At 40.6% G+C, this 13,599-nt stretch overlaps 1 protein-coding gene and 1 long non-coding RNA gene across 3 annotated transcripts in view; both read left to right on the top strand.

Annotated features, from left to right (window-relative positions):
* The window catches only part of LOC146492111 (uncharacterized), a 379,576-nt gene that overhangs the window by 177,612 nt on the left and 188,365 nt on the right, over positions 1-13,599 (top strand). The gene's annotated exons all lie outside the window — the stretch shown is intronic.
* Positions 10,434-12,390, top strand: LOC146492114 (uncharacterized). 2 transcript variants are annotated; one of them, XM_085150685.1, is made up of 3 exons: positions 10,434-10,777; positions 10,992-11,047; positions 11,140-12,390. In XM_085150685.1, exons 2-3 carry the CDS (start codon positions 11,033-11,035, stop codon positions 12,154-12,156), a joined length of 1,032 nt encoding a protein of 343 aa, XP_085006811.1. In that variant the 5' UTR covers positions 10,434-10,777; positions 10,992-11,032; the 3' UTR covers positions 12,157-12,390. The 2 variants fall into 2 exon arrangements, with proteins under 2 accessions (XP_085006811.1, XP_085006812.1); XM_085150686.1 differs by having other exon boundaries at positions 10,590-10,777; positions 11,215-12,389.

Here is a 13,599-nt window from a genome sequence, read left to right as displayed (position 1 = left end):
CAAACACAGAAAGTTACTACGAAAATGTACATCTATGATAATAACATAGCCAAAGTATGAGAAAATTCACAAACTACTCCTTGTGTTGTACAAAAAGAGCTTTCATGAGTACTGTGGCGAGGATGAGCTGACCCTGGAAAGGGGACGTAATAGCAATACGTGCCACATTATTAATATCAGCATACTATGCAGCAGCAACAAGTGTGTTTATTTCACTTGAAAGTGTAGTTTAAGGTGGTCTGAAATGATGAAAAGATATGGAGCATATCCTGATGGAGTGTGCAAAAGAAAGAGCTTGTGATGACTTGTGGGAGCTTATACTTGTACAGCCATACACAGAACAGAAAAATGATGGCTGAGGGGATGAAAAAGAGGTAAATCTTATCAAATGGAGCCTTCAGAATGGGCACAAAGAGATGCTAATCTTCTTCATCTACCCCAGGTCTTTTGTGTAAGTGGAAATGGACCTCCTGTCCACCAGCTGCTTGTAACCCCCCCACCTCTTTTGTGGCCAACCCACAACCTTCATCTCTCTCCTTTTACAGCCTCAGCTGGAGCCTTTTAAATCCTTTAGGTGAAGCTTTTCATTTATTCATTCCCACCTTTTGTGATTGTTAACATCTCCTCTCCTTAATTAAAACACCTTTACTTTCCTCCATAACCTGCTATTGCACATTCACTTTGAAAACTCTAAATACATTTTTTGGAGAGACTTATATTTAAATATTATCAGCTTTGTATAATAGAAAAAACCAAAAACGATTGTTTTACCTATTAACTGTACAGTGAACACAAGAACGTGCTATGGTCTCTCAGAAATAGAGACAGGCAGAGGTTTAGCATTCTGCATGCTCCTCAATGTAAAATTGCAAAGACTTTGTATATCTTACTATCTACAGTGAACGATATCAGCAAAACATTCAGAAAACAATCTGGAGAAATCTCTGTGCGCACAGGACAGGGTCAAAAATCAGTGTTATATCTGTGATCTTTGGGCCCTCAGACAGCACTGCATTAAAAACAGGAATTCTGCCATGGAAATCGCTGCACGGGCTCAGGAACGCTCTGTTTGTGAGCATCAACAAATGCTCAGAAGATCATCGGAAGATATGATCCAGAAAGGGAGCCATCTTCTCCAGCCTAATGCTCATTTAATGTGGAATGAGGCAAAGTGGAAATGTGTTCTGTGTCAGACAAATGTAATGTGAAATTCCTTTTAAAAAATATGGATGGAGAGGGACCATCCGGCTTGTTATCAGTGTCTCTGATGGTATGGGGGTGCATTAGTGTGCAACTGTTTGCCCTGGAAGAGCAGAACAAACACCTGCACTGTTCCTTCAGAGTCGCCTTGTCACAATATGGCTGTGTGCAGGCAAGAGTAGGACCCAAATGCAAACTCGCAGAGACAAAAAGTAAACTCAAAAAACAGAGCTTTATTGCTGGCATGGAGTGGGACACAAAAAACAATACAAACCTAAACTGGGAAAACTAAAGCACAAGGTGCCACAGGGAAAAATCACACAGCTATGTGGGAGGACACAACACTGACAAAGGGAAACATGGGGCTTAAATACACTGAGGAATGAGCCACAGGAGGAGAGCACAGCTGGGAGTAATTAGGCAGGACGAGACAAGGGAAGCAAAACTAGAAACATTAACATAGGACAGACTGTGAAAGTAAAACAGGAAACACACTGACGGAACTCAAAACATGTAAACTTAACAGACTGGGGAGACAGAACATAGGGACCTGAAACATGGAACAGAAAGGCACAGTAGACACAACATGAACATAACAATGCCACAGGGGAAGAGTAAAACAAAATGCAGGAACATAGGACTTCTTTCAAAATAAAATGGGAAACATAAGAAACACAGACATGAAGCACATGAAGGACAAGGGAGACTTAACAGGGGTTGGATACACAAGGGGAATCTAATAAACAAATGAACTTCACTAATCTAATGAACTTAAACATAAACAACATCCAAATAAACTAAAACTTAAAATGCTGGGTTAATAGACCCAGGAACATGACACGCCTTGCCTTAAAACAATATCAAAATTAAAAAATGACTATTTGAAGATGGTTTTCCCTTAAAACTATCAAAGCAAACGTGACCCAACCCCCTTCTGTTATCTGAAGGAAAGCTTCATTTTCCCTGTTAAAGCTGAGATTCCCCACATGTACTTCCTCTTGAATCCTTCACAAAGGAACAAATAAAAACATTGCTTGTCTGTTAACAATGCTCCTCTTGTTCTTCTTCAGAAAGTTTGAACATGTTTTCCATATCAATGACAGATGGCTCTGTATTCGAAAAAAAAAAAAGAATCACAGCACTTTAGTAAACACCAACACACCTGACAATCTGTGCTACTAACATTTTTTCTGTATTTTCAATTTTATTTTAAACTACAAAGAAGACATTTTAAGACAGAAAATGTTTTTTTTCTTCTTCTGTTATTTTTCTGCCACATCGCATTATAGTCTTGTTGAATCTTTGTCCTGCACAGCTGTTGTAAACTGCTTTTCAGTGTGTCACATGATGACTTTGCAGTAAACAATACAGTGAATGACATTTCCGCCTAAGTTTTTAAACACGTCTAAGAATGGCTAACTTGTCAGCCTTTCTCATTTTGCACTTGGCACTGCCTTGTAATGGCACCACGTTGAGTCTGCTCAGCCTGTTCCTGAGTCTCTGCCTCAACACCAGCCCCCGTCACAAAGACTGTTTCTAAATCAGCTGCAGTTTTATCTCTTCCTGAATCAAACAATGTACTTCCTGCTCTACAAATTGTTTCTGAATCACAGCCTACAAACAAAGTCGGACAGGTTTGAGTCACCTGACCTTCCCTATCTTCCTGAATTTCACTGACACCTCCCATCTTCTTGAGTCAGAGTCTGCTGCCGCCCTTGTGGCTGTTACAGAAACTGCTCCTAAATAAGATTTCTTTTACAAAAGGCCCTTGAGTTGACTGACATGAATTTAGCATCATTTAGCTTCCAGCCTCCTTCACACATGCCATGATAGTCAATGCAACTGCCATTAACTCCCAGCACAAGGTGCTTCTGTCATTCACACTAATCTATTATCCTGTTCCAGGGCCATCTTAGCCATTATTGGAAGAGGTACCATGGTCACTGCCTTCTAGTACATCCCCAGTTTTACATCCCAGATACCAGCACAGAGAAAGGGTGTGCAGGTGGGCTAACAGATTCACTTGAATCAGCCAGTTGGTGGAGTGTTATATCTTCTTAACTCTGCCTCAACTGCACGTTTGCCAAACTGTAGGGAACAATCAGAAGTACCTTCTCCCAAAAACCCTGCCAGGTAGACTAGTTCTCTTCTGATCTTCCCAACAGGCCCTGTCACAAACGTATTAGTGCTTAAAACTGCATTAGACAGAGTAAAGCAACAATGAAAATACAATTAACTTGGCATCTGTCCACTGTTATCTGTCTGCTACATATCTCCCGCTCGTCTTCATCTCCTTGGCAAGCCCGGAGCTTTGAGACCAGAAGAGCAGAAAAGCAGGCGCATTAGCTACAGGAACAACAGCACCTCAGGGGTTCAGAGACGTTCACGCACAGATCTGTATAGATACAGAACAGCAGTTAAACCGTGTGTTAACAGAGGACAGATGTTAATGCAATGCTCATAATGTGTGTGATGTGCAATATGGGACAGTAAAAGCATTATGAGCATGGGAAAAATCAAACAGTAGAAAAACAACATCTCATAAACTACAATGCTTACAGTTATGTAACCTTCAGGTTTCACTTAAGGGTTGGAACTCAGTGTTGAGGGTCTAAGGTCCTGTCCTCTGATTTGATTGGTTAACAGGGATTTAGGACCTGAAAGTCAGACAGAGCAATGACTCAGTAAAAAAGGCTCCAACGTGCTTATTTTGCATCACACTTTGATTTGCTTTGTTGGGCTGATACTTCATACATAAGACAGGTTGCACCAGCTTTGACGAGCGGCTCCACAGGGGACACTTTTATAAAGGCCTTTAATAAAGAACATTTGACCAATTAAGACCGTTTAAACACACACTGACAGATTTCATTATTATGATGCATATAGGTGTGCACTTTCAGATCAACATTTGACAAACAAACCCAGCTTACCTGATAATCTTAAAAGGCTAGGAGTGCTACTGTAGTTTGCATATTTTGACCAAATCCTTTTAGTAAAAGTCCTCACTCTATTTTTTGGGGATTTTTTAAAAGCATGTCGAGCAAATTTCTGAGCATTCACCCCTGTTCACACTGGTCTCTGACTGATCACCACCATTGGACTGTACCAGGAGATACAAATCAGAAAGCTTAGGAGGTGATGAGACACATCTGGAAATGAAAGAAATAAAATTACAAGATAGATTGCTCCAAAGAGGAAAGCTCTTGCGTTCTTATATTATGCCAGGTTACGAGTGCATTGAGTAATGAAAGCAGTTGCAACATAATCTTATCATGTGACCTTGTTAGATAAATGTCTGCACTGAAAGGCAGCAACAAATTGAGAATCAGTAGGTAACCTTGTAAAAATAGTGAGTGTCTATGCTGCCATGCCATCCCTCTGAACCTGCCACAGAGGAAGAGCCTTGACCCAGACAAAACTATCATGAATAGTGTAGTCATAACCAGCAGTCATAACAAACGCTTATGAGCTGCAACTGAAAAAAGCAACATTACAAGCAATATTTCTGTCACCATAATCCAAGAGGGATAAAAAATGGTTTCCCTCTAATGCATCCTTTTACAGTGTAGAGCTGGGATGGGAAACATAAGGCCCGGTCTTGGCCCGGCCTGGCAAAGACTCCAATCTGGCCTACTGGACAGCTTTGAAAAATATGAAAGAGGGCATAAATTTTGGACATTTGACTGTATTTTTATAAGCTTTACAGCTTTTCCTACTGATAAAGACCTCCCCCCATGACTATTCTTAATATGCCAACACAATTAAAACACAAGTAAAACAGTTAAAAATTGTTTTTTCACTATCTAGAAATTTCAGTTTTTTGTTTTTTTAACATTTAATGTACTTTTTACAGTGGCCCCACATAAAAAACTAAAACCAAAACATATTCTGTGAATTACAGGACAGCCTGGGCGATGGTACTAAAGGAGTCTTACTCATTTCTTTCTTACAAGTTAAGCCCGACGAGTCATGTTGACACATTCATGACAAATCTCGAGCAGGAGCCGAAGTTTTGTCTGTTGCTTACAACTATTTGTAGGAGTCTTTACACAGAGATCAATATATTTGCTGTATTAGACAGCAGCAGAAGTCTCCCCTGAGCCTTTCTAAAGTGAGAGCGTTCTTGGAGTTCATGCTCAGTGGTTCGTACATTATTGAAAACTATGACATGATTGGTCGACATGAAAATGACACACTAAGTGGAAACAAATAAACAAACAAAACACCAAAATAGCAACTTTTTTGATGTTTTCAGTATGTGACTTGGATAGGAGAGTAACCTTTATTAGAAACTCTGTTTCATGGTTTCCAGATGCTGAGCGTGTCTCACATTAAGTAGATTTGAATGATTTCCTGCAATGTTACAGGGTGGTCAGTAGATGGCACTAAATGCAAAGGTATAATCAGGAAGCTCGCATCATCAAGTGTTCAAAACTTCGATGATGATGCTCACATAGGGTGAAAAAACACTTTGTGGGAGATACTGGGTGACCGATGGCATTATGTCAGCATGTCTCTTCAGACTAAAAGAATATTGTGAAACTCTAATACTTTAAAAAGGAGCAACATCTTGTGGTGATGAGAGGGTCAAAGTAAAGAGTCTTTCTCCTCCAACCATATATTCAGAATTTAATAAAAAGTGGAGGAGTCCCTGAACATCCACCTGGCACTTGTGACCTTCCTGTGGGGATGAATAGAAGACTCTTAAGAATAAAGGCCTGTCTGTGTGTGTGTGTGTGTGTGTGTGTGTGTGTGTGTGTGTGTGTGTGTGTGTGTGTGTGTGTGTACCCCCATATGAACGCAGAAAAAAGGGATTTCATGATGGAGTGTGCAAAAGAAAGCAAAAAAGATGTGAAGTGATATTTTGGTCGGGGCTCACACTCACACACGCACACATGGAGCAGAGGATGAAAAAGGGGTAAATCTTATCATTTAGAGCCTTCACAATGGGCATAAAGAGCTGCTAATCTGCTTCATCTCCCCGGTCCCTTTGTGCGAGTGGAAATGGACCTTCTGTCCACCGGCAGCTTGTCACCCCGCTCTTTTGTCCTCCGGTGGATGTGATGGCCTGCCCATCACAAACCTCATCTCTCTCCCCCTTTTGTAGGGACCGGCGCATACAGCCCTCAGCTGGAGTCCTATAAGTCCTTTAGGTGTCTTTTCTTTTATTAAATCCTACCTTTTCTCTCATTCTCCTTTATTCTTCTTTGTTTGCCAGAGGCTGCCTGACACGTATGGATTGTAACAGGCGGGGATAAGACGGAAGCGTATGCCAATCTAAATCCGTTGATTTAGTGAGAAGAGAATATTGGTGGTGTTAGGAGTGCTACATCCGATCTCATTAGTACTAAGGGCGATCAATAAAGCTTTTGGGTCTGCTGAATGCAGCGTTCACTGAAGGACTGTGCTTTGTGAGTTTGTTCTTTGCCTTGTTCTCACTGGCAGATGACCTTTGCTACCTTTAATACTCACAAATCAGCCGTGATCTATTGGGTGGCAGGACTGGCAACCAAGACAGCCTCTTCATATAGTGGATTTAGTCTGGCAAGCATCTACTTTGCTTTTCTGCAAGGTGCTTAGGTACTTACTCCAAATTATATACTTACAGCACCTGATGACTATGAGCCTGTTTTTAAAGAGGCAAACACTTCTGTCAGAACCAACACTCAGTTAAAAATCACATGCAAATATACAAATACAAGCCATTTACAGGCAGAATTTCTCCCTGAAAAGACAAGCGTGCCAAGTTCTTTTATTTTTTTGGTTAAAACATCTGGTCCAGAGGCTTCCTTGCTGACGCTAGTCTGCAGGGAAAAAAGGGAACTTTCCATTCATGAAGTTTTCAACCTGCTCCCTCACTGTGCTACTTGAGCGAACGGCCCCGCCTACAGTTTCTGTGCTGAGTTGTGGTTTTGCTCGTGTCACGGATTCTTTGTCATTTTTTTTCCTGATGCTTTATAAATGTAGCTCAAGCCTTTTACACAGATGACTAGCTTCCCAGCGCTTGGGTTGATGACCTCCAGAGGAAGCAATGTTCGAAAAAGAGCTTTCCACTTGGAAGGACCTGGACTGAGCTTGACATTGTGTCTCCGAGGTTGAGCTTGAACTATCTGACCCTGGCGGCCCACCGAGAGCAGTTCAGCCACCTTTTCTACAGTGAGGAGAACAGCGCAGAGGATAAGATCTGCTGTCAAACTGCTCTTGACAAACACAAAGGGACTCACTCCACTGCTACTGAACTGAACCCTAGCTACAGTCCTCTATTTAAGGCAAGGGTGGATAGGGTGGATAGGGTGGATAAGGTGGATAGGGTGGATAGGGTGGATGGGGAGGGGGGAGGATGGGGAGCCAGTGTGAGTGAGAAGTGGTGGAGAAGGACAGAGGAGAGACAGAGAGTGAGGCATTGTGTGAAAGATAACTCAGGTTAAAGGAGCCAACAGTGTGGAGGATCTGTCAGAGACACAGTGACAAACAGGTTGAGGCAGAGATGTGTCTTTAGAGAAGATGCACAATCCCAGAAGTAGTCTGTTTACACGTTCCTGGTACAACGGAATGAAAAACTACAGCAGGATCTTGTTTCTCCACCCCCCTTACACACAAACACATGGATATGCAAGATATGGATGGATATGCAAGCACATTTAGACGTGGTTTCTAAGCTGAAAATGATGTAAATGGCAATCTGTGATGCTGACAGGCACCTTTAAAAAAATCATCTTAGAGTCCTTTTACCACAAGGGGCAGTCCCAGATTGTGGCAACAGGGCAACACATGTAGCTTCCTTAATATGCAGATTATCAGAGCATTAATCAATGAAATGGCTTATCGTGTGTGTTATGCACTCAAACCTCAAGGCTGACATGCATTATGCATAAGATTTTATGACAAACAGTAGAATAAATATTATTGTGTAAGACTCACTGGAGACTATACTGTAGCCATAGTCAATGCTTTGTAGCAAGTAGCAGAATCAATCTAATGAACCGCTTTCCTGCAAGAAGCAATAGTCTGTTTCAGCTTTCTGCTAACTATAATAATTATTTTAAAGATGAATTATAGTGCAGCTGAAAATTGAAGACAAACTAAAAGTAAGATGCAAATACAAAAACACTAAACTGAACACCCCTCAAGTGGTAAACAAAGACACTGAACCATTTAATGGAGATTACATTTCCAAGGTGGTCCCAGTCTCCACAGCACAGATTGAACAGTCGTCTGCTTTCCCCTCCTTACAGTCACAGATTTCTGGGGGGGTTTCGACATTTTAGCTCTTTGATGAGTAAAACCAGCTCCTCGCGCGCTCCAATGGCCTGCTGCAAATGTCGTGAGGTTAATGTGTTTGACCTTCAGATAATGCAACTTCTGCCAAATCCGCAACACCACAGTGAACAGCAGAGGCTTTAACGTGACCGTGTCTGACTCCGAACGTCACGAGATGGTTGGTGAAGCAGAAAAAAAGGGGGGAAAAAGAGGAAAACCCACATCTTCAATCTCAGTGACTGTGAAATAACTATGTTGGGTAGCCCTAAACACTCTCAGGTCAACTAATAAAAGAGGTTGGGCATTTATATTATATTTAATAATTATATTAAATATATTAATATTATATTTGTCACATAACTGTCAGGGACTGGGTCTCGGACCCAATGTTTTGAATTTAGTTTGCATTGTTAGATTACAATAATGTAAAGTTTTTGTGTTAGTATTTATTTCAATTTCAACTTCTTTATTGTCCCATAAGGGGAAATTAGATTAGCAGCAGGATATAAATAATTTATTATTATTGTTATTATTTATTTAGGGTTTAGTTGAGTGTTATTCTACTTTATGTTGTATCCTTGTCTCCATATTTATGAGTCTTTTCTTGTCTTTTGTCTAGTTTGTCTTGTCCTCTATGTTGAATGTTTAAGTTATGTCCGTGTCTTCGTCGTTCTTATCTGTTCCCGTTTGCCTTGTGTGTTTCACGCCTTCCCAGTCTGTCATGTGTTGTATGTCTGTGTGTTCCATTTTCCATTGTCAAGCTTGTGTTATCATGTTGTGATGGCCAAACCCTTGGCCACACTCTAAAGGCGGTAACTCTTGTATTTTCATTTCTTCATTTGAAAACAGTAACACACTATAGTTTCCTGGAACTTCACTGATTGGTTTGGATACATGTGTTCTATTTGTAACATTGCACATTTAGTTTACTTATGTATTCACACCAGTTCATTACTTTGATTTTTGACTAACTTTTGTCTTTTATTTCTTACCTGCCATCATCCCTGGGAGTTGCCGGACAAAAGATGGTAGCCAGGGTTTGAAACCATTGAATGCAAAGAGGGATAATTGGACCGCACCACCACTTCCTGCTGAAGGGGAGAATGTGTGTTTTCTTTAATTAAAAACAAAGTAGTTGTACTTAATTAAATACTTGAGTTTAGGGTTTAGTAGTTTTGATTTCCTTCTTTGGTGTTTAGTTTATTAACAAACCAGACTGTACTGCATTGTTTGTTGTTTACAATTGTGTTTTGTTTAGTTACCCCTCGTGTGTCATAGTGGTCTGATCAGCCATTGCATATACCCTTATGTGTCATTTCATGTGGAGGTCAGTTAAGGCAGTCAGCTGGTTTGTTAAGTTGCAGTTTTGTTTCTTTGACCTCTTTTATAAGCTCAACATTTATGACCTTTGTAAATATAATTTTGGGGTTAAATAAATGAAAACTCTATTTTTGTAATAATTCCTGTGACTCCTCCTGCTTTTTCAACTCAGCCCATCACACATCTACGTCTCTCCTTGTTTCGTCTTTTATTTTGAAAGGGTTGTGTTTCTATGTTCAGTGTGTTTCATTTTGCTTCCCCTGTGGTGTCAGGTTCATTTGTACATTGTACTACTTAAATTCATTATCCTGGTGATATAACACATTAATTCTCCATTTGGAATCAATATAGTATATAATACAGTATCTAATAAAATATCTGTCTATCCATCTATATAGCTATTGAATTGAACTGGAGTAAATGGAAGATAATTCAATAATGGATTTCATGTTTATGTTTATCTATGTTGTAACAGTGGCGACTTGAGACATCTGTTTGGCACTATATGAAGAGAATTAAAAAAAATTTAAATGAAAATTATATTAACTGTATTTATACATTTTATATTTTTGGATGAGACACACTGTCAGTGTGCTGTTATATAACTCAGGTATTTTTAAGGCCTGACTGGTGGCCTTGGTGCCCATTGCTTTACTGTGCTGTTGGATGTGTATGTGGGCTATGCCTTGTATCTGACATTTGATTGGGCATCACTGTGTTGCTATGGTATGATCCTGGTAGTTGTTGTTAATAAAACAATAACAATAACAAATTCAAATTCAAATTCAAATTCAAATTCAAACATTTCTGCATTGAGATTTTTCCTGCATTCTTCTGTCACTGAGGATTCCAAACCTGCACTCAGTCTCCTCATTACTTTGGTATTGAACAGACAAAACTTTGGAGCTCTTGCAAACTTTATTCACAAACTGCAACTATTTTGCACAAATCTGCGACTGACAACAAGCAAAGAGACTTCAAACAAGTCCCTGAAGTAAGGACTGAAAGATTTACTTTTAAACAATAATGATTAAGACCTTTTTTGTAAGGTTGTTTTCCCTTGATTGCCAGCTGTTACTGTTTTTATCTTCATATCTTTCATATTTGTCCACCTAAACAATGCTTTAATGATACAGTTTGAGAAGTTTGATATGAATTTATCCAACTGACTTGAAAATGTATGACAACTGTCCTGTAATGTTACACAGAGAAACCAAATCCTGCGTCTTTGCCTTGACAGACGCCTAAAATGGCTCGAGCTGTGGTAAGTTACCCTTCACTGTGTCTGTTTCTAAACATTAAATCGTGTGAATTTTTAAAGAAAAATCCAACAACAACAATAATAATATGTAACAGAGCAAAACGTCAGATGAGTTGAATGCTCCTCTGCAACACGAGATCCCTTTGGCTCAAAGTCTGCCTCCTCCACAGGCAAAGGAGAAGCTCCCACACTCATCCAATGCAGACTGTTGTGCTCTGGACAATGAAGTTCCCGCTTTCATGTTCAGACCTATCAGCGCGCCTGCATGTGAGCTCCCAAGTCCTCCACCTGCTGATGCCAGCGTTCAGTCAAAGGACACAGACAAGATCATTCATCCAGATTTGAAAAATGATCGTTCATCCCTGGATGATGAAGTGGCCTTTTTCATGTGTTCTAGTGATGTTCCTCTGCCTCTGAGACCTCCACCCATTGCAGAGTTAGGTCTGGGTAGAAAGCGCAGATATTCAAGCGTTTTTTCTGTTAATGACGAAGAGGAACATTTGATGCCTAAACGCATGAGGCTGATGAGTTGTGATGTTCCAGTTTCTTCAAGTCCTCCACCTGCTGATGCCAGCTTTCAGTCAAAAGACACAGACAAGATCATGCATCCAGATTTTGAGTATAATTGTTCATCCCTGGATGATGAATTGGCCTTTTTTACGTGTCCTCTGCCTCCGAGACCTCCACCCATTGCAGAGTTAGGTCTGGGTAGAAAGCGCAGATATTCAAGCGTTTTTTCTGTGGAGGATGAAGAGGAACATTTGATGCCTAAACGCATGAGGCTGATGAGTTGTGATGTTCCAGTTTCTTCAAGTCCTCCACCTGCTGATGCCAGCATTCAGTCAAAAGACACAGACAAGATCATGCATCCAGATTTTGAGTATAATTGTTCATCCCTGGATGATGAATTGGCCTTTTTTACGTGTCCTCTGCCTCCGAGACCTCCACCCATTGCAGAGTTAGGTCTGGGTAGAAAGCGCAGATATTCAAGCGTTTTTTCTGTGGAGGATGAAGAGGAACATTTGATGCCTAAACGCATGAGGCTGATGACTTGGGATGTCTCCAAGTCTCCAGCCGCTGAGAAGAAGAATGTTTGCTTTCCATGTCGTTAAGATAAGAGGTCTGAGTTACCTCTCAGCTCCCTCCAAGGCCATCCACCATCACAGGTCAATAATAATGACACTGACCAGTGTACCATTCTGCTGCCTCCTGAAATCCCAGTACCTCCAAGTCCTGCATCTGTTGGAGATCTAGAAACTGTTGATTTTCCTTGTCTTGATAATTAAATACGTGTTTGTAGAAATAAATCAATTTTTGAGCAAATACATGTTGAGATGATTCGGTTGCTTATGATGGTTATAATTATCCAAACAGTATTATTCCTAATAAGATCTTTACTTTTTCTAGTACTCTAAAAAGTTGGTCTCAAAAATATACGGAAGTATACAAGCCTCTAAAAATCACTCTACGCTGTATATTAAGCAAAACTGGGAGAGGGAATCAGGCTCACAAATATCAGAGGACAGCTGGTGGGGAATATGTGAGTCTCAGGCTACCACTGCAAATTCAAGGTCCTGAAGAGAGTTTGGTTGGAAAAATGTTGTGAGATTTTTTTATCACTCCTAAATTCACAGCTCGGCAAACAGGCTCACAATTCAATTCAATTCAATTCAATTTTATTTATATAGTGCCAAATCACAACAAATGTCGCCTCAAGGCGCTTCATAGATACAGAGAAAAGCCCAACAATCATATGACCCCCTATGAGCAAGCACTTTGGCGACAGTGGGAAGGAAAAACTCCCTTTTAACAGGAAGAAACAGGCTCAGGGAGGGGCGGGGCCATCTGCTGTGATTGGTTGGGGTGAGAGAAGGAAGACAGGATAAAAGACATGCTGTGGAAGAGAGACAGAGATTAATAACAGATATGATTCAATGCAGAGAGGTCTGTTAATACATAGTGAGTGAGAAAGGTGACTGGAAAGGAAAAACTCAATGCATCATGGGAATCCCCCGGCAGCCTACATCTATTGCAGCATAACTAAGGGAGGATTCAGGGTCACCTGGTCCAGCCCTAACTATATGCTTTAGCAAAAAGGAAAGTTTTAAGCCTAATCTTAAAAGTAGAGATAGTGTCTGTCTCCTGAATCCAAACTGGAAGCTGGTTCCACAGAAGAGGGGCCTGAAAACTGAAGGCTCTGCCTCCCATTCTACTTTTAAATACTCTAGGAACAACAAGTAGGCCTGCAGAGCGAGAGCGAAGTGCTCTAATAGGGAAATATGGTACTACAGAGCCAGGGCCTATGTTGGAGAGGTTGTGGTACCCCCATGGCAAACCATTTTCATGTCTTCTGGGCCTGCCCAAGGATCCAGCCATATTGGGGGGAGGTGGCCATTGAGATAAACAAAATAATCGGGATAAAAATAGACTATTCATTTGATACGTTGTATCTTGGCAATTTACCTAAGGCGCTTCCACATAAAGATAATTATTTATTGAAAATACTTTTGACTAGCAGCAGAAAGGCCATAACCCGAAGATGGCTAAAGGCAGAC

This window comes from Neolamprologus multifasciatus, chromosome 23 (assembly GCF_963576455.1).
Source record: "Neolamprologus multifasciatus chromosome 23, fNeoMul1.2, whole genome shotgun sequence".
Taxonomy (NCBI): Eukaryota; Metazoa; Chordata; class Actinopteri; order Cichliformes; family Cichlidae; genus Neolamprologus; species Neolamprologus multifasciatus.
Note: the sequence above shows the minus strand (reverse complement) of the source record. Positions and strands in the feature narration are given on the sequence as shown.